This window comes from Thalassophryne amazonica, chromosome 14 (genome assembly GCF_902500255.1).
Source record: "Thalassophryne amazonica chromosome 14, fThaAma1.1, whole genome shotgun sequence".
Classification (NCBI taxonomy): Eukaryota; Metazoa; Chordata; class Actinopteri; order Batrachoidiformes; family Batrachoididae; genus Thalassophryne; species Thalassophryne amazonica.
In genome coordinates, this window is record NC_047116.1 from 97,846,821 (window position 1) to 97,873,780 (window position 26,960).

The following is a 26,960-nucleotide window of genomic DNA, read 5'->3' on the forward strand; positions in this document are numbered from 1 at the left end:
GTATGTATTGTTCGTTTGTATGTATTGTTCAGTTTGGTGTTATTACTCAGTTTGTATGTATTACTCAGTTTGTGTGTATTGTTCAGTTTTTGTGTGTATTGTTCAGTTTGGTGTGTATACTCAGTTTGTGTGTATTACTCAGTTTGTGTGTATTGTTCAGTTTGTGTATTACTCAGTTGTGTGTATTGTTCAGTTTGTGTATTACTCATTTAGTAGTTACTCAGTTGTGTGTATGTTCAGTTTGTGTGTATTATTCAGTTTGTGTGTATTACTCAGTGTGTGTGTATTGTTCGTTTGTATTACTCGTTTTGTGTATTACTCCAGTTTGTCTGTATTGTTCAGTTTGTGTATACTCAGTTTGTATGTATTGTTCAGTTTGTGTGTATTACTCAGTTTTGTGTGTATTACTCAGTTTGTATGTATTACTCAGTTTCTGTATTACTCTGTGGTGTATGTTCAGTTTGTGCGTATTGTTCAGTTTGTGTGTATTGTTCAGTTTGTGTGTATTACTCAGTTTGTGTGTATTGTTCAGTTTGTGTGTATTGTTCAGTTTGTGTGTATTGTTCAGTTTGTGTATTACTCAGTTTATGTGTATTACTCAGTTTGTATGTATTACTCAGTTTGTGTGTATTGTTCAGTTTGTGTGTATTACTCAGTTTGTGTGTATTACTCAGTTTGTGTGTATTGTTCAGTTTGTGTATTACTCAGTTTGTATGTATTACTCAGTTTGTGTGTATTGTTCAGTTTGTGTGTATTACTCAGTTTGTGTATATTGTTCAGTTTGTGTGTATTACTCAGTTTGTGTGTATTACTCAGTTTGTATGTATTACTCAGTTTGTGTGTATTACTCAGTTTGTATGTATTGTTCAGTTTGTATGTATTACTCAGTTTGTGTATATTGTTCAGTTTGTGTGTATTGTTCAGTTTGTGTGTATTGTTCAGTTTGTGTGTATTGTTCAGTTTGTGTATTACTCAGTTTATGTGTATTACTCAGTTTGTATGTATTACTCAGTTTGTATGTATTACTCAGTTTGTGTGTATTGTTCAGTTTGTGTGTATTACTCAGTTTGTGTGTATTGTTCAGTTTGTGTATTACTCAGTTTGTATGTATTGTTCAGTTTGTGTGTATTACTCAGTTTGTGTATTGTTCAGTTTGTGTGTATTACTCAGTTTGAGTGTATTACTCAGTTTGTGTGTATTACTCAGTTTGTATGTATTGTTCAGTTTGTATGTATTGTTCAGTTTGTGTGTATTGTTCAGTTTGTGTGTATTACTGTTTGTGTGTATTACTCAGTTTGTGTGTATTACTCAGTTTGTGTGTATTGTTCAGTTTGTGTGTATTACTCAGTTTGTATGTATTACTCAGTTTGTGTGTATTACTCAGTTTGTATGTATTGTTCAGTTTGTGTGTATTGTTCAGTTTGTGTGTATTGTTCAGTTTGTATGTATTACTCAGTTTGTGTGTATTACTCAGTTTGTGTGTATTGTTCAGTTTGTATGTATTACTCAGTTTGTATGTATTGTTCAGTTTGTGTGTATTGTTCAGTTTGTGTGTATTACTGTTTGTGTGTATTATTCAGTTTGTGTGTATTACTCAGTTTGTGTGTATTGTTCAGTTTGTGTGTATTACTCAGTTTGTATGTATTACTCAGTTTGTGTGTATTACTCAGTTTGTATGTATTGTTCAGTTTGTGTGTATTACTCAGTTTGTGTGTATTACTCAGTTTGTGTGTATTGTTCAGTTTGTGTGTATTACTCAGTTTGTATGTAGTACTCAGTTTGTGTGTATTACTCAGTGTGTGTGTATTGTTCAGTTTATATTACTCAGTTTGTGTGTATTACTCAGTTTGTGTGTATTACTCAGTTTGTCTGTATTGTTCAGTTTGTGTATTACTCAGTTTGTATGTATTGTTCAGTTTGTGTGTATTACTCAGTTTGTGTATTACTCAGTTTGTATGTATTGTTCAGTTTGTGTGTATTACTCAGTTTGTGTGTATTACTCAGTTTGTATTTATTACTCAGTTTCTGTATTACTCTGTGTGTATTGTTCAGTTTGTGCGTATTGTTCAGTTTGTGTGTTTTAATCAGTTTGTGTGTATTGTTCAGTTTGTGTGTATTGTTCAGTTTGTGTGTATTGTTCAGTTTGTGTGTATTGTTCAGTTTGTGTGTATTGTTCAGTTTGTGTGTATTGTTCAGTTTGTGTATTACTCAGTTTATGTGTATTACTCAGTTTGTATGTATTACTCAGTTTGTATGTATTACTCAGTTTGTGTGTATTGTTCAGTTTGTGTGTATTACTCAGTTTGTGTGTATTGTTCAGTTTGTGTATTACTCAGTTTGTATGTATTACTCAGTTTGTGTGTATTGTTCAGTTTGTGTGTATTACTCAGTTTGTGTATATTGTTCAGTTTGTGTGTATTACTCAGTTTGAGTGTATTACTCAGTTTGTATGTATTACTCAGTTTGTGTGTATTACTCAGTTTGTATGTATTGTTCAGTTTGTATGTATTGTTCAGTTTGTGTGTATTGTTCAGTTTGTGTGTATTACTGTTTGTGTGTATTACTCAGTTTGTGTGTATTACTCAGTTTGTGTGTATTGTTCAGTTTGTGTGTATTACTCAGTTTGTATGTATTACTCAGTTTGTGTGTATTACTCAGTTTGTATGTATTGTTCAGTTTGTGTGTATTGTTCAGTTTGTGTGTATTGTTCAGTTTGTATGTATTACTCAGTTTGTGTGTATTACTCAGTTTGTGTGTATTGTTCAGTTTGTATGTATTACTCAGTTTGTATGTATTACTCAGTTTGTGTGTATTGTTCAGTTTATGTGTATTACTCAGTTTGTATGTATTGTTCAGTTTGTATGTATTACTCAGTTTGTGTGTATTGCTCAGTTTGTGTGTATTACTCAGTTTGTATGTATTGTTCAGTTTGTGTGTATTACTCAGTTTGTGTGTATTACTCAGTTTGTGTGTATTGTTCAGTTTGTGTGTATTACTCAGTTTGTGTGTATTACTCAGTTTGTGTGTATTGTTCAGTTTGTGTGTATTACTCAGTTTGTGTGTATTACTCAGTTTGTGTGTATTGTTGTTTGTGTATTTTACTCAGTTTGTGTGTATTGTTCAGTTTGTGTGTATTACTCAGTTTGTGTGTATTACTCAGTTTGTGTGTATTACTCAGTTTGTATGTATTACTCAGTTTGTGTGTATTACTCAGTTTGTGTGTATTACTCAGTTTGTGTATATTGTTCAGTTTGTATGTATTACTCAGTTTGTGTATTACTCAGTTTGTGTGTATTGTTCAGTTTGTGTGTATTACTCAGTTTGTGTGTATTACACAGTTTGTGTATTACTCAGTTTGTGTGTATTGTTCAGTTTGTGTGTATTGTTCAGTTTGTATGTATTACTCAGTTTGTGTGTATTGTTCAGTTTGTGTGTATTACTCAGTTTGTGTGTATTGTTGTTTGTGTATTTTACTCAGTTTGTGTGTATTGTTCAGTTTGTGTGTATTACTCAGTTTGTGTGTATTACTCAGTTTGTATGTATTACTCAGTTTGTGTGTATTACTCAGTTTGTGTATATTGTTCAGTTTGTATGTATTACTCAGTTTGTGTATTACTCAGTTTGTGTGTATTGTTCAGTTTGTGTGTATTAGTCAGTTTGTGTGTATTACACAGTTTGTGTATTACTCAGTTTGTGTGTATTGTTCAGTTTGTGTGTATTGTTCAGTTTGTATGTATTACTCAGTTTGTGTGTATTACTCAGTTTGTGTGTATTGTTCAGTTTGTATTACTCAGTTTGTGTGTATTGTTCAGTTTGTGTGTATTACTCAGTTTGTGTGTATTACTCAGTTTGTGTGTATTGTTCAGTTTGTGTGTATTACTCAGTTTGTGTATTACTCAGTTTGTATGTATTGTTCAGTTTGTATGTATTGTTCAGTTTGTATGTATTGTTCAGTTTGTGTGTATTACTCAGTTTGTATGTATTACTCAGTTTGTGTGTATTGTTCAGTTTGTGTGCATTGTTCAGTTTGTGTGTATTACTCAGTTTGTGTGTATTACTCAGTTTGTGTGTATTGTTCAGTTTGTGTATTACTCAGTTTGTGTGTATTGTTCAGTTTGTGTATTACTCAGTTTGTATGTATTACTCAGTTTGTGTGTATTGTTCAGTTTGTGTGTATTATTCAGTTTGTGTGTATTACTCAGTGTGTGTGTATTGTTCAGTTTGTATTACTCAGTTTGTGTGTATTACTCAGTTTGTGTGTATTACTCAGTTTGTCTGTATTGTTCAGTTTGTGTATTACTCAGTTTGTATGTATTGTTCAGTTTGTGTGTATTACTCAGTTTGTGTGTATTACTCAGTTTGTATGTATTACTCAGTTTCTGTATTACTCTGTGTGTATTTTTCAGTTTGTGCGTATTGTTCAGTTTGTGTGTATTGTTCAGTTTGTGTGTATTACTCAGTTTGTGTGTATTGTTCAGTTTGTGTGTATTGTTCAGTTTGTGTGTATTGTTCAGTTTGTGTATTACTCAGTTTATGTGTATTACTCAGTTTGTATGTATTACTCAGTTTGTGTGTATTGTTCAGTTTGTGTGTATTGTTCAGTTTGTGTGTATTACTCAGTTTGTGTGTATTACTGTTTGTGTGTATTGTTCAGTTTGTGTATTACTCAGTTTGTATGTATTACTCAGTTTGTGTGTATTGTTCAGTTTGTGTGTATTACTCAGTTTGTGTATATTGTTCAGTTTGTGTGTATTACTCAGTTTGTGTGTATTACTCAGTTTGTATGTATTACTCAGTTTGTGTGTATTACTCAGTTTGTATGTATTGTTCAGTTTGTATGTATTACTCAGTTTGTGTATATTGTTCAGTTTGTGTGTATTACTCAGTTTGTGTGTATTACTCAGTTTGTGTGTATTACTCAGTTTGTATGTATTGTTCAGTTTGTATGTATTACTCAGTTTGTATGTATTGTTCAGTTTGTGTGTATTGTTCAGTTTGTGTGTATTACTGTTTGTGTGTATTACTCAGTTTGTGTGTATTGTTCAGTTTGTGTGTATTACTCAGTTTGTGTGTATTGTTCAGTTTGTATGTATTACTCAGTTTGTATGTATTACTCAGTTTGTGTGTATTACTCAGTTTGTGTATATTGTTCAGTTTGTATGTATTACTCAGTTTGTGTATTACTCAGTTTGTGTGTATTGTTGTTTGTGTATTTTACTCAGTTTGTGTGTATTGTTCAGTTTGTGTGTATTACTCAAAATAACTCTTGAACAAATGTTCTATTTGTGCCATTGTTCTGTATAGAATTTGTAATATTTTTTCCAACAATGCAATATTTATTCATTTATTTTCAGTATTTTAAGTAAAACACAAATATTTATAGTTACACTTCTTGTATTTTGTGTATTTTTCATAATCAACAGTCCTATATTTTCCAAATGTTTCAAGATGATGTCGGGGCAAAAATAAATAAAAACACTATATGTCACTGTTGTCATTTTCAAGGAAAACACTCCAGTCAGGTACATAGTGATGACATAAAGGTGTGACCCGGTAGCTGTTGTGGCACTAGTTATGTCGTTACTACCACTGTCTGACAAGTAGCGGTACTTCTGATGGTTCGGTGTACATTTATGGAGTCATTGGAATTGGTACTACCTCTGTTGTGTCCACCTTGTGGTCCAAAACATGGACATTTTCATCAGTCGCTGGAGCTACGTGCATGAGTGCAATGCCAGCTACATGCCTGTTGATGCCAGGATGTCAGCCGTATCAACATTTGTCATACCACCTCTTCCAGCTACTTACAGTATGGGACTTCACTGCTTAGGTGGTGTACTGGTGAGTTAATAATACCGTTCTTGTTTTAACTAACTTTTACTTTCTATTATAAGCCACCCAATTTTCACCGTCAGTCAGTACATAAATGCCACAGCAGAACCCTGTGCGCTGGCGGTTTGTGGGCCAGTTGGATATGAAACTCCCGGGCTGAAAAATGTTCCCAGCACACCCCTGGGTGTAAGACATGTTGAATAGCCAACCTATAACCTGCTTTACTTGAGTCTCTGGTTGTGTGTGTGTGTGTGTGTGTGACAGAGAAAAATCATCACAGTTCTGTGTTCATCTCAGTCAGTTTGAATCTTCACACGTATATTGTTTTAACCTGCATTTGTCACACATTGTTAATACCGACTGCCAAGTGACCGGGGCGGCACAGTGGCTTAGTGGTTAGAACTGTTGTATCACAACACGAAGGTTGTGGGTTCTCTCCTGGTGCTGTAGCTTCCTCCCACATCCAAAGACATGCAGCAGATGGACTGGAAACTTTTGTCTGTAGGTGTGAATGTAGGTGTGAAAGCCTCACACCCTGCAATTACTGGAACTGGCTCCAGCCCCGTTGTGGCCTTTAATTGGAGTAAGTAGGTATATTTAATTTAATTTAATTCATTTTAATTTGAGCTCGAGATCTCTTTGCAAGGGAGACCAGGGCCCGTATCTGCACAGCAACTCAAAGTCCTCTCAAAGAGATCCTAACTGAGCCTAAAATCTCAGCCTAAGAGTGAGCCAACAGGTGTCTGAGAGCAAGTCTGAGCAAGGAGGGGACAGAAACGCTCGTCTTTGTGAGGAGGCGGAGCTGACCCTGTTGCTAGGTGTGACACAGTCCTCGAAGAGCTGTGATTGGCTGTCATAAAGGAGGAAGGAGAAATAAAAGCAAATGCACTTGACGATCCAAGTCACGAATGGACAGTGAAATCAACTGATCATATAACTTGAACTGCATTAAGACGTATAATTGTGAGGATAACTTTATGATGATGAAACTCAGCAAAATTAAATTATTACACAGTTTGAAAATGTTTGAACGTACATCATTCCCATGCAAATATCTGTATATTAAAAGCATGCGTGAGTTTATTTAGTATGTTCATTGTGAGTACATAATATAATTGTGAATATGTTAAAAATACACACGACACAAGAAAGTGAAAACAATTATGTCCATTCTGGTCCATTTAAAATCAAATGACAAAATAGAATAAATAATAATAATAAAAATATTGATATTAACAGTGTGTAGAATAACATCACTAGGAGCTACTTTTAGCCTGAAGCTTAGTCTGGACAATTATAACGTTTCCAATTCACCTAACCTGCATGTCTTTACAAGTGGGAGGAAGCTGGAGCACCCGGAAGAAACCCACACAAACACAGGGAGAGCATGTAAACTCCACACAAAGGCCACAGGTGGGAACCAATCCCATGACCTTCTTGCTGTGAGGCAAGGTATAGAAAATGAATGAATGTGAAGTGACGGTTAATAATGACACACATTTCATATGAGCTGAAGGGTTTTTAATGACCTGAAAATGCTCTGACTTGATGGACGTCGCAGTGAGGATCAGACATTAAGACAGCAGTCATCACGGCACCATGTGTCACTGTGTGCGAAGAAACATAACCCAGACAGGAAGGGACCGGATCCAGTCCCACTGACAGCACAGCATACTTCATCAATACTTTATATCAGTCTCTTTACACATGCACCGTACACGTCACCCGTGCACGGCCTTGTCTGCACTGATTAGGACATATGATGCTGGACGGTTTCTACATGTCCTAGTTTTTCAGCTCAGCTCAACACGCCACAGGGTCATGTTTCACCTGAACCTTCACCTGTGTGGACAGCTGTGCTACTCTGTGGTACCACCCCCACAGTGTCCCACCTGTCCAGCTGTGTCTCCGCCCCTCAGCATGTGACACGAACTCAGCCTCACGGTGCAGTATCACACTGACTTTGTCTGAGAAATTTATTTTTGTAAAATGTGTTTCCTAAAGTGAGTTCCTGTGACATCTTCATGACTGATTGAGTTGGTTTTTGAAACAAAGGATCAGGGGCCTCATGTACAAAGATGTGTGGATTTCCTACTGAAACATGGTAGAGAAGCTTGAATCTTCGACTGGATTGGGTTGCTTGACGCGAGGACGTTTTGCTTCAAATCACAGAAGCTTCCTCAGCTAAAATTCTTGCTCTGGTGGTCTGACTTCTGTCTTGACTCTTGTAGAGAAGAATAAACAGAAGCCACAAAAGCTGGAGTTTTAAACCTAACCAGACCCCTCCTATTGAGAGGCAGACTGCTATAGGCTAGTGACTAAACAATTGCTTTAATTAGCACCTATAGTGCTCTAGTTAGCACCCTCCTAATGACAGGGCAGCTGTCCTCCTAACGATGGGATTGATGCCTCTCCTGATGACTCTCCTGACGATGTGAATGACTCATTACCATGAACAAAAGACTGAAACTGCTTTGACCTGAGTACCCCATTATAAAGAGGGGACAAAGCGTGTCTCAGACCCCCTCCCCAGTTAAGGCTGGGTTTCAACTGTTTCACATAGAATGCCTCCTTGACACCTCTCTCAAACCATTTCTTCTCTCTGGCTAAGATTTTAACTTCCTTGTCCTCAAATGTGTGGTTAGTGTCTTTAAGGTGGAGATGAACTGCAGACTGAGGTCCACTGGCGCCCTCTCTGCAGTGCTGGTATAGCCTTTTGTGTAATGGCTGCTTAGACTCACCTCTGTAGTGTTCATTACAGTTTTCCTGACATCTGACAGAATACAATACATTGCTCGGTTTGTAACTAGGGATCCTGTCCTTAGGGTGAACTAATTTCTGTCTCAAGGTGTTAACCGGTTTAAAGTAAACTGGGATTTTGTGCTGTCTGAAGATTCTCTGTAGTTTTTCCCCTACTCCTCCTAAATAAGGGAGAGACACTCTTCTTCTTGTCTCCGTCTCCTGTCTATCTGGTCTCTTTGTTCTCTGGGACATCTGCACTTTATCCAGGGACCATCGTGGGTACCCACATACTGTGAGGGCTTTCCGTACAAGTTGTTGTTCTTTAGCCCTTCCCTCTGCAGTTGTGGGCACCTGTAGGGCTCTGTGTTGAAGAGTCCTGATCACCCTGAGCTTGTGTTCAAAGGGGTGGTTTGAGCCAAAGAGCAGATATTGGTCAGTGTGAGTGGGTTTTCTGTAAACCCCTGTCTGGAGCTGCCTGTTCTCTCCAATCGTAACATCACAGTCCAAGAAGGCTAAATGGTTGTTTCTGGCATCATCACGTGTGAACTTGATATTGGAGTCCACCGAGTTGATGTGCTCTGTAAAGTCCTCAACTTTCTGTTGCTTGATTTTAACCCATGTGTCATCGACATATCTGAACCAGTGACTGGGAGGGATGCCCGTGAACTACGTCAAGGCTCTCTTCTCCACTAGCTGCATGTACAGATTGGCCACAATGGGGGATACCGGAGACCCCATCGCACAACCATGGATCTGCCTGTAGTAATTCCCCCTAAACAGGAAATACGTGGTGTTAAGACAGATCTCCAAGAGTTGGCAGATGTGGTCTGGTGTGAGTTTGGTCCTTTCAAGTAGAGAAACAGTTGTATGTATGTGAAACAGTTGAAACCCAGCCTTAACCGGGGAGGGGGTCTGAGACACACTTTGTTCTAAACCACCTGGACAACTGAGAGCCTTCACCAAAATACTGAAACATGGCATACATCAAAACCCAGAAACTGACTTCTTCTGTTGTGGCTGGTGTGCCTGGCTGGCTTTTGTGTGTCTTTTGTTTCTGTCTTTTGGTTTTCCTCCCAGGTGGTGCGCATTTGGGACTGAGTGGCTGTGTAGCTGAGTTTATCAGGACCTCACCCTGATCACCTGAGGCTGATCACGTGCGGCTCGTCAGGACTCACAGCTGTGGTGCATCTACATGGATTGGAACATGGTGGCATTTAAGACTGGAGTACACAGTGTGTTATGCCCTCTCTTCTCCTCTGAGTCCAGCCGGGTGAGCCGTAGAGTCGGCGTTGCTGAAGTGGTGCAGTTTGGTTATGCTGGGCATTTCCCAGGTAACCTCTGCACCCGGGAGGGGAGGGGGGGGGGGGGTTTGGGGTATTTTCTTTTTATTCCCTCTCTTCTCCTCTGGCTCCAGCCGTGTCAGCCGTAGGTTGTTGGCGTTGCTGGAGTGGTGCAGTTTGGTTATGCTGGGCGTTTCCCAGGTAACCTCTGCACCTGGGGGGGGGTTTTGTTTGTTGATTCCCTGTTCCACCTCCGGCTTCAGCGCGCCTTTGAGCTGTCTGCCATCGGCATGGCTGAGGTTTGGGGCAGTGGGATATACCCGCAGCTGGTGGCTGGTTTGGAAGTCGGAGGAGTGGCGCCATTTTGTGCCGTCTGCCATAACTGCTGTTCCACTCCTCCCGGTTGGCTTCTGGGGTATAGTCACGGTTGGTGACGCTGGACGTGCTTCCAGTTTCCACTGCGCCAAGGGGGTGGGGTTGGGGTTGTTTTGTTTGTATGTTTTTTTTTCTTTCCTTTTGTTTTTCCCCCCCAGTTTCCGCCCTCAGGGTGTGACTGTGGTGTCCTCTGGGGGGGAAAGGGCTGTGGGTCCATCTAGCCATAGACGGCCGGGGCTGGGTCCGTTGGTCATGAGGGGAGGCGTCTCCTGGGGTTGATGGAATGGTCCTCTGGGAGGCGCTGGGAGTCCCCGTGGGTGACGTTGGATCCCAGAGGGACCTCGGCTGTGGTTATTACTCCTGCAGCTGGCGGGATGTCCTCTGGGGGGTGTTGGTCCCTACATGTCATTGGGGGGGAGGGGTGTTAGCATTTTTATTTGCAAGCTTAAGTTTGGGTTGTTCTTTTCTCCCCTTCCCGGGGTTTGATGGAACGGTCCTCTGGGGAGGGGGGGGGGGGGTGTTAGCATTGTTATTTTTCTCCCCTTCCCGGGGTTTGATGGGACGGTCCTCTGGGAGGGGGGGGGTGGTTTGGTTGTTTGTGTTTGTCTTTTTTGTTTTATGACTAATCAGACTGTGAACATGGTTGGACAAAGGCTGACCGCACAGGTTTAAGAACTCCTGGCCACACCTGTGCTAAGTGACTGACAGAAACAAAGGCAAAGATGCAGCCAGAGGAGAAGACATCAACCGTTCTGTTAAATGAAGATTCTGTTGGAAGACGAATGCAGATACGGTTTCCAGCCATGGTCCCTGGGGGGGGTGTTTCTCCTGGGCCAGGTTTGTGTGGTCGCCGGGAGGCTTCCCGTGAGGGTGGGGTGCTGTTGTGGCTGGCGTGCCTGGCTGGCTTTTGTGTGTCTTTTGTTTCTGTCTTTTGGTTTTCCTCCCAGGTGGTGCACATTTGGGACTGAGTGGCTGTGTAGCTGAGTTTATCAGGACCTCACCCTGATCACCTGAGGGTGATCACCTGCGGCTCGTCAGGACTCACAGCTGTGGTGCATCTACATGGATTGGAACATGGTGGCATTTAAGACTGGAGTACACAGTGTGTATTTGCCAGAGACTCGACCTTGTGACCAGACGGGTGAGATCGTCGTCTCTAGAGCCATCTCCCATCAGTGGATGCAGAGAACGTCCAGGTTTGATGCATGGTCTGTGAAAGAGGAGGGGGTGAGGTCTCACGCTCGTCAGCACACTTCCTGAGGTACGTTTGGTTTTGTGACTAACATTTATACAGTCAGTAAATGTGGTGTCCCTCACACCTTATTATATTGAGCTGTATGTTAGTCGTTTAAATCAGCTTCCACTGCAGTGGAGTTTTGTGAACAGGGTGTTCTATGCCTGCAGGGTGGGAAGCTGATTTGCAATTAAGCCAGGAAGTGTTTGCTGTTTGTACACCTTTGAGTGGTCTCTCTGTGTGTTGAGTGTGGACTCACATAATGATTTCTTCTTTCACAGACTCGGTTTGTCGCGGCCACCTGGGGGGTGTCGGCGGGGTCCTTGGGTCCGAACAGTTTTCTGGCTCCGGACCGTTAGCGCTGCTGGGAGCGCACCGCAATCCACCACGCCAGACCGCGCACTCTTTTGTTGTTTTCGTATCACTTCACTGTTATGTTTATTAAACTCTGTTATCCTTTGTACCGTGCTCTGCTTATTTCATACTGGGTCCTTCAAACGCTGGTCGGTTCTCCGGGCTGCGTCCGACACATAACATCTTCTTCTGCTTTGTCTTTCGGCTGTTCCCGTTAGGGGTCGCCACAGCAGATCAATCATTTCCATCTCACCCTGTCCTCTATCTTCCTCTGTCACACCAACCACCTACATGTCCTCCAACACATCCATAAACCTCCTCTTTGGCCTCCCTCTTCTCCTCCTGCCTGGTGGCTCCATCCTCAGCATCCTTCTCCCTATATACCCTGGATCCCTCCTCTGCACATGTCCAAACCATCTCAATCGCACCTCTCTGACTTTGTCTGCAAACCGTCCCACCTGAGCTGTCCCTCTGATATGTTCATTCCTAATCTTATCCATTCTTGTTACTCCCAAAGAGAATCTCAACATCTTCAGCTCTGCCTCCTGTCTTTTTGTTAGTGCCACCGTCTCTAAGCTGTCCAACATAGCTGGTCTCACTACTGTCTAGTAAACTTTCTCCTTCACTCTTGCTGATATTCTTTGGTCGCAAATCACTGCCACCTTTCTCCATCCACTCCACCCTGCCTGCACTCTCTTCTTCACCTCTCTACCACACTCTCCATTACTTTGAACAGTTGACCCCAAATATTTAAACTCATCTACTTTCACCACTTCTACTCCTTGTAGCTGCACTATTCCACTGGGCTCCCTCTCATTCACACACATGTACTCAGTCTTGCTTCTACCGACTTTCATTCCCCTTCTCTCCAAAGCATATCTCCACCTCTCCAGACTAGACTCAACTTGCTCTCTACTCTCACTACAGATCACAATGTCATCTGCAAACATCATAGTCCATGGGGACTCCTGTCTGATGTCATCCGTCAACCTGCCCATAACCACTGCACACAAGAAAGGACTCAGAGCTGATCCTCGGTGTAATCCCACCTCCACCTTGAATGAGTACGTCATTCCGACTGTGCATCTCACCGCTGTCACACTATTCTTGTACATGTCCTGCACTACCCTAACATACTTCTCTGCCACTCCAGACTTCCTCATACAATACCACAGCTCTTCTCTTGGCACCCTATCATAAGCTTTTTATGAGTCCACAAACACACAATGTAACTCTTTCTGGCCTTCTCTGTACTTCTCCAATAGTATTCTCAGAGCAAACATTGCATCTGTAGTGCTCTTTCTCGGCATGAAACCATATTGCTGCTCACAGATCTTCACCTGTTTTCTAAGCCTAGCTTCTACTACTCCTTCCCATAACTTCATGCTGTGGCTGATCAACTTTATGCCTCTGTAGTTACTGCAGTTCTGCACATCACCCTTGTTCTTGAAAATAGGAACCAGCACACTTCGTCTCCACTCCTCAGGCATCCTCTCACTTTCCAAGATTTTATTAAACAGTCTGGTTAGAAACTCTACTGCCATCTCTCCTAGACATTTCCATGCCTCCATTGGAATGTCATCTGGACCAACTGCCTTTCCACTCTTCATCCTGTTCATAGCAGCCCTCACTTCTTCCTTGCTAATCTCTTTTACTTCCTGATTTACTCTCACCACATCATCCAGCCTTTTCTCTCGCTCATTTTCTTTATTCATCAACTCTTCAAAATATTCCCTCCACCTTCTCAGCACACACTCCTCACTTGTCAGCACATTACCATGTGCATCTTTTACCACCCTAACCTGCTGCACATCCTTTCCAGCTCTGTCCCTTTGTCTGGCCAATCGGTACAAGTCCTTTTCTCCTTCCTTACTATTCAACTTCTTGTACAGCTCGCAATATGCCTTTTCCTTTGCTTTTGCCACTTCTCTTTTCGCCTTACGCCGCATCTCCTTGTACTCCTGTCTACTTTCTTCATCTCTCCGACTATCCCAAAACTTTTTCACCAACCTCTTTCTCCTTATGCTTTCCTGGACCTCTTCATTCCACCACCAAGTCTCCTTGTCTTCCTTCCACTGTCCAGATGTCATACCCAGTACTGCCCTAGCTGTCTCTCTCACCACATCTGCAGTACTCTTCCAGTTGTCCAAAATTGCTTCCCCTCCAACTAGTGCTTCTCTCACCTGCTCGCTAAATTTCACACAACAGTCTTCCTCCTTCAGCTTCCACCATCTGATCCTTTGTTGAGCTCTCACTCTCTTCTTCTTCTTTACCTCTAAAGTCATCCTACAAACAACCATACTATGCTGTCTAGTGACACTCTCTCCTGCTACCACCTTACAGTCTGTGATTTCTTTTAGTTTGCATCTCCTATAAAGAATGTAGTCCACCTGTGTGCACCTTCCTCCACTCTTATATGTTACCCTGTGCTCCTCCCTTTTCTTAAAGTAGGTATTCACCACAGCCATTTCCATCCTTTTTGCAAAATCAACTACCATCTGTCCTTCCCCATTCCTATCCTTGATACCATATCTACCCATTACTTCCTCATCACCTCTGTTCCCTTCTCCAACATGCCCATTGAAGTCTGCTCCTATCACCACTCTTTCATGCTTGGGCACACTCTCCACCACCTCATCTAACACACTTCAGAAATCTTCTTTCTCCTTCATCTCACAACCTACCTGTGGGGCATATGCACTGATGATATTCATCATCACCCCTTTAATTTCCAACTTCACACTCATCACCCTGTCAGACACTCGCTTAACCTCCAACACACTTTTAACATAGTCTTCCTTTAAGATAACCCCAACACCATTTCGCTTCCTGTCCTCACCATGGTACAACAACTTGTACCCACCGCTGATGCTCCTGCTCTTACTTCCCTTCCACTTGGTCTCTTGCACACACAATATGTCTACCTTTCTCCTCTCCATCATATCAGCCAGCTCTCTCCCTTTACCAGTCATACTACCAACATTCAAAGTCCCCACTCTCATTTCCACCCTTCTAGTTTTCTTCTTCTCCCGCTGTTTGTGGAAACATTCTCCTCCTCTTCTTCATCTGACATAAGCTAAAAATATTCAGATGTATCAAAGTGTGCATACGCATGGATCCAAGCATGTTCCGTTAGTACATCCCACTGAATGTGGAATTGAGCGCATATGCAGATGTACCAAACTCCTCCCTGTCCACGCCCCTATTTCAATATGCAAATTAATGTAAATAGGACCTGGGATGTGGGCTTCCCCCCAGTCTATAATTACACGACCACAGAAAAGAAGTTATACAGAGTGTGAGCTATAGATCAGTTTTATCTGTGTAGTTTTATCTGTTATCTTGTCATTGGTTTGGGGTGGGTGCTACGTTTTTCCATGTACATACACTTTGTGCACGAGGCCCCAGCTCATTCAGTTTACAAATCATAACCGTGTGAAGCTTCGTAGTTGGTGATGTTTTTAAAGCAGAGTGACACGAGCTGCAGGAAGTCACTCGCGTGCACTCCTGTGTGTGCACGTGAGTGACTTCCTGCAGCTCGTGGAGCCTATCACAGCAGTCATTAGGTCCTCATCATTCATCGTGTTTTTTAAGTGGAGATTTTAACTGAAGGATGTTTACATCCAAACTTCGTGGCTGTTGTCAGAATGACAGAACTTTAAAGGCTTTGGCTTCTATTGTCCTTCAGGAGCCAAGTGACCCAAGTGTCAGATTTTCCACAGTATAAGTCATAGCTGAGTATGAGTAACACCGTTTTGTCCTTTTTTGCAACTCACACAATTTACTGGAAGTGAGTTTAACAATGGACATACAGTAGTGCAGCACTTGTGCACACCACAGAGTGCGCTGTTATGGAAGGACTTTTAGATTCCAAAAATCAGTAAGATGGACAAATAAACATGCAATGGACAACATATTTAATGTTATATGATGCAGCTGGGACAAAGGAAATGAACAGAAGTGAACAGTGGATCTTTGCAGGAAGCCCTCAACTTGTTGTGTGTACCATAAAGACCTTTAAATTCCCAACAAAAGCAAAATGGACAAATGAATATGCAATGGACAACATCTTATAGATCTTCTTAGACATATATCTACATGGATTCTTGACCCACATCACTGGAAACATGCAATAATGCAAATAAGGTATCTCAGTGGATGAGGAGCTGGCCTGCCAATATGTAGACCTGGGTTTGAATCCCATTCATATGACCCATTTGTTTGTATCACTGGACAAGACACTTCATCTGCATTATCTCAGTCCACCCAGTTGTAAAATGAGTACCCGGTGTTGCTGGGAAGTGACCTGCATTGGACTGTAATCCCATCCAGGAGGAGTTGTTGACTCATCTGCTTCACATCACTGAAACTGGAGATAAGCACTGGCCCAGTGGACCTCAGGGCCTATACAGACTTACTTTACAATTACTATGATTAATAAAAAGAATAACAAATAATGAGTGTTTCATTTATGTATATACACACACACACATTTTACAATTTTTTTGGCTGTTTTTCAGAGAATATTAATAACACAAAAGTTTTTTTTTTTGTTGTTCATGGTTAGTGGTTGTGTGAAGCCATTTATTGTCAAACAGCTGCGTCCACACGTCACCTTGCTGCAGTCGATCCACATTTCAAGAGTGTGTGTGCTGAAGTGGTCGTCATTCAGGACCCAGGGTGGTTCTGGAGGGCGGTGGATGCAGACATGACCTGACAATAACACACCTCGATATGGAACAGGTGAACAGATCATTGTTTAATGACTTCCAAAAACTGAAACGCTACTTAGAAAATATTTGGCATTTGTTAACCTTTGGACAGATTTGAATTAAGTCCCTCACATGTAATTAGAAAATCATCATTGAAATCTTTTTAAATTCAGTATCTTTCATTAGTATCCAGTTAACATTTTATGGTTTCTGTTTTTATGTTAGTTACACACTGTACCTGTTCTTAAGAGCTCAAAGTAACAGCCCCTTGGCCAAAACAGTTGGGATGCTTTGTGAAAAGTGCACCACCAAATCAGAAAAAAGTTGGGATGGTCTTGAAAAAAAAAAATAGACAAAAAGAGTGATTCTTATGTTTACCTTAATCGTATGAATCAAAGATATTTTTTGTGGCCAGCTTCATTTGTTAATATTCATCCACTGCTGCCTTTCACACCTTCAACACATTCTAAAAAACTTGGGATGTGAATGCAGTCCCCACATTGTAATGTTTCCATTCCTCCTCACACACTGACGCAAGTCATCTTGGCGCTAAGGACATCAGACGCTTTGTCTCATTCTTAAGGTGTGCAGCGGTACTGCAGTTTTCTAAATACTTTACATACGAGGTCTGTTAGAAAAGTAACGGACCTTTTTATTTTTTGCAAAAACTATATGGATTTGAATCACGTGTGATTGCATCAGCCAAGCTTGAACCTTCGTGTGCATGCGTGAGTTTTTTCACGCCTGTCGGTTGCATCATTCACCTGTGAGCACGCCTTGTGGGAGGAGGTGGTCCAGCCCCCTCGTCGGATTTTCATAGTCAGGAAATTGGCTGATCGACTGCTGCTTTGCTTCATCAAAATTTTTTCAGAAAGTGTGAGAGACAGCCAGGTGGAAACCATTTGGAAAATTCAGATGGCTTTCGGTGAAGATCTAATGGGGATCACAGAGATTAAGGACAATTACAACTGGATTAAAAATGGCCCACAGCAGCAGATGGCGCGCCGCACACCGAGCGACAATTAACAGGCTCAAACGACCAGATCATTTCCAAAGTGAATGCTTTGTTGATCCGGGACGTCGTCTGACTACCAGAGAAATGGCGAGACAGCTGGACATAGCACTTTTTCGGCACATTCCACTGTTACAGGAGTTTTTGTAATGGAAAGAGGAGCGGAGAAATTCACCACGGAGCCGCTCATGGTGCGGGACAAAAGCACCTCTGTGTTGGTCTCACAGGACAAGCCCTAACATGCCCAGCTCTTGCACCATTCGGACGATTCAGACGGCTTTTGGTGGCTTTTCAGTCGTGTGACTATCCGAGAAATTGTGGACGAGCTGGACATGCCACAACATGTCCTGTGAGGCTTCATCATGGCGTTGCTTTTTGTTCTGTGCCCTGTGCCTCCGTCCCGACGCGCGAATTCCTCCGCACGTCTTTTCATGCCGAAAAAGTGCTGATGTCAAACTCTTCTGCCATTTCTGTGGTAGTCAGACGACGTCCCAGATCAACAAAGCGTTTACTTTGGAAATGAACGGCACATTCCACTGTTACAGGAGTTTTTTTGTTTTTTTAATCCCGTTGTAAATGTCCTTAATCTGTGTGATCACCATTAGATCTTCACCGAAAGCCATCTGAATTTTCCAAATGGTTTCCACCTGGCTGTCTCTCACACTTTCTTAAAAAATTTTGATGAAGCAAAGCATCAGTCGATCAGCCAGTTTCCTGACTATGAAAATCCGACGAGGGGGCTGGACCACTCCTCCCACAAGGCGTGCTCACAGGCGAATGATGCAACCGACAGGCGTGAAAAAACTCACGCATGCGCATGAAGGTTCAAGCTTGGCTGATGCAGTCACACGTGATTCAAATCCATATAGTTTTTGCAAAAAATAAAAAGGTCCGATACTTTTCTAAGACCTCGTATTGTCTGTTGGGGGCAAGTGAGTGTTTCAAGCCTCAACTGATGCAGATGAACAAATGAAATGAAGCTGAACAGAAAAAAATTAACTTGTTGAGTTTGTCTACAATGAAGTCAAAGCAAATGTTAGAATCACTTTTTTTTGTCCATTTTGCATTTTCCATACATCAAATCATTTCAGATATCAGATTCTGATGATCTGCATGTCATTTAAATCCCATATCTAAGTGAACACAGTGCAAAGACCACATATCAAATACCATCAGAGCCGTCAGAAAATAATCCAGCTGTTCCTCAAACACACAGCCGTTCTGTGCTGAAAGGCCCTCGGACGGCACTGTGAGGGCCTTAAGGACATGGACTCAGGAAGACGTCAGTGTTCACAGACATCCACACTGTCCAGAAGCTCCACCCACTTCTCAGGGCTCAGTCACACCTGAGACGTCAGGCGCTCAGTGAAACAGACGGACTTCAGGAAAACTAGAACATGGCCGGTGTCAAAGAGGAAAAGCAGAGTCCACTCGTTCACTGGTATCAGGCAGGGGTGTGTGTCAGTGCCCACGGCGTCACTGACGTGCACGTCTCAGACGGTGACATGAATGCAGAAATTTATTTGCTCATTTTAGAACAACTTGTGCTGCATTCTGGTGCATCTTCTTCAGGGAAGCTGCAACAGCTTCCAGCAGGACAAACCCACATCACACCTGGTTTCCCAGTGTACAGTCATGTGGGTGCAGAGCACGGCGGGCGCCAAGATGGCAGCCTGCAGTGCTGATCTGTCTCTGACTCAGAATGTACAGTACATTATGAAGTGAAAAATATCACACAGCAGAAGACCTGCAGAAAGGACAAACATGGGAACAAAACAAAACAACGTGCAAAGATGATGTCAGAAACAAGCTGCTCAAATTCTAAAGAACATCTATGAGTTTCACATTTGATATGTTGTCTTTGTACCATTTTCAATTAAATACAGAGGTTAAATCATTTCCAAATCACCACATTCCATTTTTATTTCCATTTTACAAAGTGTCCCAGCTTTTGGTGAAGGGGTGAAAAACACAATCTACCTCCAGCTGTTCACATCAAAGGATGGAAGAGGAGAGCCACAGACAGCAGGACGACTTTGTGCTTCAAGGTTTCACAAAACCACCGTTACACAGAAAAACACAACTCACGACACAAGTGTGAGAGCGCACACATACAAATAGTCTATTACACAAAAACAAGTGTGAGCTCAAATTAGTCACTCAGCACACCAGTGAGTGGACGGGTCACCACCGTCTGCAAATCAAAATCAAATCAAATCAATTTCATTTATATAGCGCCAAATCACAACAAACAGCCGCCCCAAGGCGCTTTATATTGTAAGGCAAGGCCATACAATAATTACGGAAAAACCCCAACGGTCAAAACGACCCCCTGTGAGCAAGCACTTGGCGACAGTGGGAAGGAAAAACTCCCTTTTAACAGGAAGAAACCTCCAGCAGAACCAGGCTCAGGGAGGGGCTGCAGGGAATAAAACCATTAAAACCGTTCAATACACAACTACACAGAGACACACACAACCATACATGGACGCACAACCACACGCGCGTGCACACACACACACACACACACAACCACACACACACACAACCAGATGCGCATGCACACACACACACAGACACTCACACACAACCACAACCACACAGACACACACAGACACTCACACACAACCACACAGACACTCACACACAACCACAACCACAGACACACGCAGACACTCACACACAACCACACAGACACTCACACACAACCACAACCACAGACACACGCAGACACTCACACACAACCACACACACAGACACACACACACATAGACACACACACACAGAACCACACAGACACACACAGACACTCACACACAACCACACACAGACACACACACACATAGACACACACACAGAACCACACAGACACACACACACACACACAACCACACACACAGACACACACACATTGACACACACACACACAAGCACACACACACCGACACACCCATGCACACACACTAAATCTTGTTCTCTGTCCAAGGTGCTGAAGCAGATGTTAATAATGTCTCTTCCACTGTGAACATACAAACCGTCTGTAACTGTCCCTTTTCTCTGAGGCCGTCAGTAAGTTCACACATGGATCTCTGCAGCAGGCAGGCAGAACCCATCACAGGTTCCAGGACCCGTGAGGAGCAGCTTCTGGTTTGTTCATCATTCACGAAGAGCATCTGCAGGCTGGATGTTCACAGAAACTGTGAGGCTTTAAAGGGTCGACTGTTCCACACGCACGCTGCAGCGGCTCGAGGCCAAGCTCTAAACTCCATCAGGCAGCAAGCTGCTCCAGACCGTCTGTCAGATGCGCCCGTTTCCATGTGCACTGCCCCGCTGGGCAGCTGGGCAGTGGGGGGTGTAGTGCACCTCGGCTGTGGAGAAGGCGGAGGGGGAGGAGACGGCGGTGAGTCCACAGGCCTCACAGGCCAGAGCAATCTGCCTCAGAGCGTCCACAGAATCCAACTTTGCTCCTCGTAGCAGATCACACTGACCCTGCGTCACACACAACGGGTCCACACCAAACAAGAGCGAGGTGACAGATATGGACAGATGACATAGGCAAAAAAAAACTGAATTAGTGTAAATGGAATGAAGGGGTGAGTGAAACGATGTGCAGTGTGCAGAGTCTTTATTTAGTGTCATTTTGGTAATATAGAGTGCAGTGACCGACACCATTTTCACTCAAGATGTAAAATTACCTAGTTTTATTTTGGATACAATGATCGACAATTTATATATTACATGAACTTTGTGACTTTGCTGCCTCCATTTCTAGCACCAAAATGTTTATTTTCAATAAAGATTTGAAAATATTTTCCAAAAATGCATTTTAAATGTTCTGATTCAGAGACAAATTATTTCTCATTTCACAGTTACGACACACACATATTGTGAAAGCTGAGATTGTGCTGAACATTTTGAGATGCAACATATGGCCATTATACAAAAAAAAAAAAAAACACCTTTAAAGAGGAATTACTGAAAGTAGAAAAAATTTGAGAAAATACCCCCAAATGTCTTAAGTGTGCTGAGAAGGAACAGCAACATTACAAAGTGGGAAATTATTGAGTCCAAACAAAATTTAAGATATATATATATATATAATTTTATATATATAATTTTTTTTTCCTGTCCCCTCGCTTCATCATTCAGAACTCTTAGTGTCTTCACTAATAGAGTTCTGAATGTTGACCGGGGGGGGGGGGGGGGCAGAATAAAGACACTCTGATCTTCAGTACCTTCAGCACAGTGATGTTCCAGGTGAAACTCTCCACAGCTTTGTCCAGCTTCCGTCCCTTTAGTCCCTCTTTCTCCCCGAGCCGACTCAGGTCCTCATGAAAATACATACCTGTGACACAAACCACCAACTGAGTGGGCGTGGCCAAACACACCTGTCAACTGCTCTGTAACACCTGGACAGCCAATCACGTAACAGGAACTAAATGTATTGATAGATGTGGAGGGGATCTGCTGACATACAAACTGAGCAGCAGCATGTGGAGGAACAGTGACTGATGGTCAAACTGTTAATCAACTGGGATTTTAACCCACAACCCTTTCTCTGGTCTGCACAGAATCAGAACAGCCAGTGAGCAGCAAGTTTGGAAGAAAAAAGGACTCAATGATGTGAGAGTACAATGGCCAACCAGGCACCAGGAACTCAAACACCCCCTGCTTCTAACCAAAGTCTGCAGAAGATCATCTGGCAACTCGTGGAACCAGGAAGAAGCAGAAAAGTTCACTGTTACCACTTTCTGTCAGCTAACAGCAGGAAACCGAGGCCACAGAGGGCCCTGGCTCATCAAAATGAACTGTGAAGGACTGAAGAACGCTGGTCTGAAGAGGACGGGTGAAAGCATGGATCCATACTGCCCCCTGGTGGTGTCACTGTGGAGAAACTGTGTGACGTCATCTCAGTCTCTGAGGAATGTTTTCAGCATGTTGAATCTGTGATGCCAAGAATTAAGGAAGTTCTGGTGGCAAAAGGGGTCCAGCACCATGATGTGGACCAGCGTCTCCAGGCAGAGCTCTTCATACGTATGCATGACAACTCGGAGGAGACTCTGATCCTCAACACCAAAACGTCTTTTAATTGTTGTGAGACAGAATGACAACTTTATGAAGTGATGAACGCTTTAGCATCCCAACTATTCTTGGAAAGTGTTGCACCCTGTTGGGTTCATACGGTCTGTAATGAAGTCAAAGTCAAAGTAAGAATTAGAGCCCGAGCGAGATATCAACTGACAGATAATATCAACCGATATGAGTCTTTCAACAATATATCGATATTGCTGTTATTTTATTATATGAAAACTTTGATTTTACTGAACAAACAATGCCAAAAACACTTTAGCTTTAGCTATAGTCTGTCCAGCAGAGGACGCCTGCGACAGTATTGTATACAATGCTGATAACATGGCTGGAACCCCCGTCACCCCTTGGTCGCATTAGCTACAAGAGACAGGCAAAGCAACCAGCTGTCATTTCTTTTCAATCAGAGTGGACGTTTTACGTGGTGGCTGTGCCGCCAGCTAGGCGGGGCCAAAAGAAACAAGCTCCATTTTATGCAGATGCTGAGTGATGCGACAGCAGCATGACGCGTGTTGGTTGGTTGTCATATTTACATTTATTTGTAATCGAGTGTCTCAGTACCTTCTCTCTGCACCTGAGCAACCTTCTCCTGAACACCATCTGCATTTTCGATCAGCTGCTTCTGGGCGGTGATCATCTGAACAAACAGACACAACATGAGCTTTCTACTGCCATGGAGCATCGACACTTTGTGGCACATCACACAACACACAGTTTGTAACACATCACACCACAAACACGACAAAAACCGCTCTGCAAAACGTTGTGTTTTCATTGTTGAATACACACTGTGTGATTATTCTGTGATGCACAGACACAAAATGATACAACAGTCTTTCACGATAAATCCGCATGCAGACTTTTCCATATATGACTGTAAAGCTAAATCAGGTGGTTCATCCTGTCCATGTGGATCAGTTTGGTCCAGTCAGGCCGGGTTCTTCTGAGAGTTTCTCTTCACATTTGAGCTTTCAACCCGATCAAGTCTGATAATTGAACTGTGACACTGATGGACAAAGTGCATGTGCAGATGGAGGTGAAGAGATCTTTAGCTGTGTGTCCACAGCAGACAGCGATCATGGTCATTGATTAGGATGTTATAAATCTGCTGTAGTCATTATGGTTGCTGTTTGCACCCCATGAAAACCAAAACAGGAACTTCTCAGCATCATTAATGTAGCTCGACTCCGGCAGGGTCAGGTCTGATTAAATTATCATCCACTGGACCCAAATGGGGAACATTAGAGGTGGACACATGCTGGCATGTGTCCATTTTGTTATGTGGAGCCAAACCACAGTGTCCGTGTGTCCGCGGGGACCTAGATCTCAGTGTCCGTGTGTCCGCGGGGACCTAGATCTCAGTGTCCGTGTGTCCGCGGGGAGCTAGATCTCAGTGTCCGTGTGTCCGCAGGGAGCTAGATCTCAGTGTCCGTGTGTCCGCGGGGACCTAGATCTCAGTGTCCGTGTGTCCGCGGGGAGCTAGATCTCAGTGTCCGTGTGTCCGCGGGGAGCTAGATCTCAGTGTCCGTGTGTCCGCGGGGAGCTAGATCAGAGTGTCCGTGTGTCCGCGGGGACCTAGATCACAGTGTCCGTGTGTCCGCGGGGACCTAGATCTCAGTGTCCGTGTGTCCGCAGGGACCTACATCACAGTGTCCGTGTGTCCGCGGGGGGCTAGATCTCAGTGTCCGTGTGTCCGCGGGGAGCTAGATCTCAGTGTCCGTGTGTCCGCGGGGAGCTAGATCACAGTGTCCGTGTGTCCGCGGGGACCTAGATCTCAGTGTCCGTGTGTCCGCGGGGACCTACATCACAGTGTCCGTGTGTCCGCGGGGGGCTAGATCTCAGTGTCCTCGGGGAGCTAAATCTCAGTGTCCATGGGGAGCTAGATCTCAGTGTCCGTGTGTCCGTGGGGAGCTAGATCTCAGTGTCCGTGTGTCCGCGGGGACCTAGATCTCAGTGTCCGTGTGTCCGCGGGGAGCTAGATCACAGTGTCCGTGTGTCCGCGGGGAGCTAGATCACAGTGTCCGTGTGTCCGCGGGGACCTAGATCTCAGTGTCCGTGTGTCCGCGGGGACCTAGATCTCAGTGTCCGTGTGTCCGCGGGGACCTAGATCACAGTGTCCGTGTGTCCGCGGGGACCTAGATCACAGTGTCCGTGTGTCCGTGGGGACCTAGATCACAGTGTCCGTGTGTCCGCGGGGACCTACATCACAGTGTCCTCGGGGAACTAGATCTCAGTGTCCATGGGGAGCTAGATCTCAGTGTCCGTGTGTCCGCGGGGACCTAGATCTCAGTGTCCGTGTGTCCGCGGGGACCTACATCATAGTGTCCGTGTGTCCGCGGGGAGCTAGATCTCAGTGTCCTCGGGGAGCTAGATCTCAGTGTCCATGGGGAGCTAGATCTCAGTGTCCGTGTGTCCGCGGGGACCTAGATCTCAGTGTCCGTGTGTCCACGGGGACCTAGATCTCAGTGTCCGTGGGGACCTAGATCTCAGTGTCCGTCCGTCTGCGGGGAGCTAGATCTCAGTGTCCGTCCATCTGCGGGGAGCTAGATCTCAGTGTCCGTGTGTCCTCGGGGAGCTAGATCACAGTGTCCGTGTGTCCTCGGGGAGCTAGCTCACAGTGTCCGTGTGTCCTCGGGGACCTAGATCTCAGTGTCCGTGTGTCCGCGGGGACCTACATCACAGTGTCCGTGTGTCCGCGGGGAGCTAGATCTCAGTGTCCTCGGGGAGCTAGATCTCAGTGTCCTCGGGGAGCTAGATCTCAGTGTCCATGGGGAGCTAGATCTCAGTGTCCATGGGGAGCTAGATCTCAGTGTCCGTGTGTCCGCGGGGAGCTAGATCTCAGTGTCCGTGTGTCCGCGGGGACCTAGATCTCAGTGTCCGTGTGTCCGCGGGGACCTAGATCTCAGTGTCCGTCCGTCTGCGGGGAGCTAGATCTCAGTGTCCGTCCATCTGCGGGGAGCTAGATCTCAGTGTCCGTCCATCTGCGGGGAGCTAGATCTCAGTGTCCGTGTGTCCTCGGGGAGCTAGATCACAGTGTCCGTGTGTCCTCGGGGAGCTAGATCACAGTGTTCGTGTGTCCTCGGGGAGCTAGATCACAGTGTCCGTGTGTCCTCGGGGAGCTAGATCTCAGTGTCCGTGTGTCTGCGGGGAGCTAGATCTCAGTGTCCGTGTGTCTGCGGGGAGCTAGATCTCAGTGTCCGTGTGTCTGCGGGGAGCTAGATCTCAGTGTCCGTGTGTCCGCGGGGAGCTAGATCTCAGTGTCCGTGTGTCCGCGGGGACCTAGATCTCAGTGTCCGTGTGTCCGCGGGGACCTAGATCTCAGTGTCCGTCCGTCTGCGGGGAGCTAGATCTCAGTGTCCGTCCATCTGCGGGGAGCTAGATCTCAGTGTCCGTCCATCTGCGGGGAGCTAGATCTCAGTGTCCGTGTGTCCTCGGGGAGCTAGATCACAGTGTCCGTGTGTCCTCGGGGAGCTAGATCACAGTGTCCGTGTGTCCGCGGGGACCTAGATCACAGTGTCCGTGTGTCCGCGGGGACCTACATCACAGTGTCCGTGTGTCCGCGGGGACCTACATCACAGTGTCCTCGGGGAGCTAGATCTCAGTGTCCGCGGGGACCTAGATCTCAGTGTCCGTGTGGACCTAGATCTCAGTGTCCGTGTGTCCGCGGGGACCTAGATCTCAGTGTCCGTGTGTCCGCGGGGAGCTAGATCTCAGTGTCCTCGGGGAGCTAGATCTCAGTGTCCATGGGGAGCTAGATCTCAGTGTCCGTGTGTCCGCGGGGACCTAGATCTCAGTGTCCGTGTGTCTGCGGGGACCTAGATCACAGTGTCCGTGTGTCCGCGGGGAGCTAGATCACAGTGTCCGTGTGTCCGCGGGGAGCTAGATCTCAGTGTCCGTGTGTCCGCGGGGAGCTAGATCTCAGTGTCCGTCCGTCTGCGGGGAGCTAGATCTCAGTGTCCGTGTGTCCTCGGGGAGCTAGATCACAGTGTCCGTGTGTCCTCAGGGAGCTAGATCACAGTGTCCGTGTGTCCTCGGGGAGCTAGATCTCAGTGTCCGTGTGTCTGTGGGGAGCTAGATCTCAGTGTCCGTGTGTCCGCGGGGAGCTAGATCTCAGTGTCCGTGTGTCCTCGGGGAGCTAGATCTCAATGTCCGTGTGTCCACGGGGAGCTAGATCTCAGTGTCCGTGTGTCCACGGGGAGCTAGATCTCAGTGTCCGTGTGTCCACGGGGAGCTAGATCTCAGTGTCCGTGTGTCCACGGGGAGCTAGATCTCAGTGTCCGTGTGTCCACGGGGAGCTAGATCTCAGTGTCCGTTCATCTGCGGGGAGCTAG

The 26,960-nt window shown here is 44.4% G+C and overlaps 2 protein-coding genes across 2 annotated transcripts in view; one reads left to right on the plus strand and one right to left on the minus strand.

Annotated features, from left to right (window-relative positions):
- Positions 1-26,960, plus strand: part of dnajb11 (DnaJ heat shock protein family (Hsp40) member B11) — a 441,748-nt gene that overhangs the window by 292,683 nt on the left and 122,105 nt on the right. The gene's annotated exons all lie outside the window — the stretch shown is intronic.
- The window catches only part of plcl1 (phospholipase C like 1), a 38,801-nt gene continuing 32,273 nt past the window's right edge, over positions 20,433-26,960 (minus strand). The window contains exons 9-11 of the mRNA XM_034186569.1: positions 23,191-23,266; positions 21,777-21,886; positions 20,433-21,030 (exon numbers count right to left, since the gene is read on the minus strand). Of these exons, the coding sequence (XP_034042460.1) occupies positions 20,839-21,030; positions 21,777-21,886; positions 23,191-23,266 (378 nt within the window). The 3' untranslated portion in view covers positions 20,433-20,838. The remainder of the gene's footprint in view (positions 21,031-21,776; positions 21,887-23,190; positions 23,267-26,960) is intronic.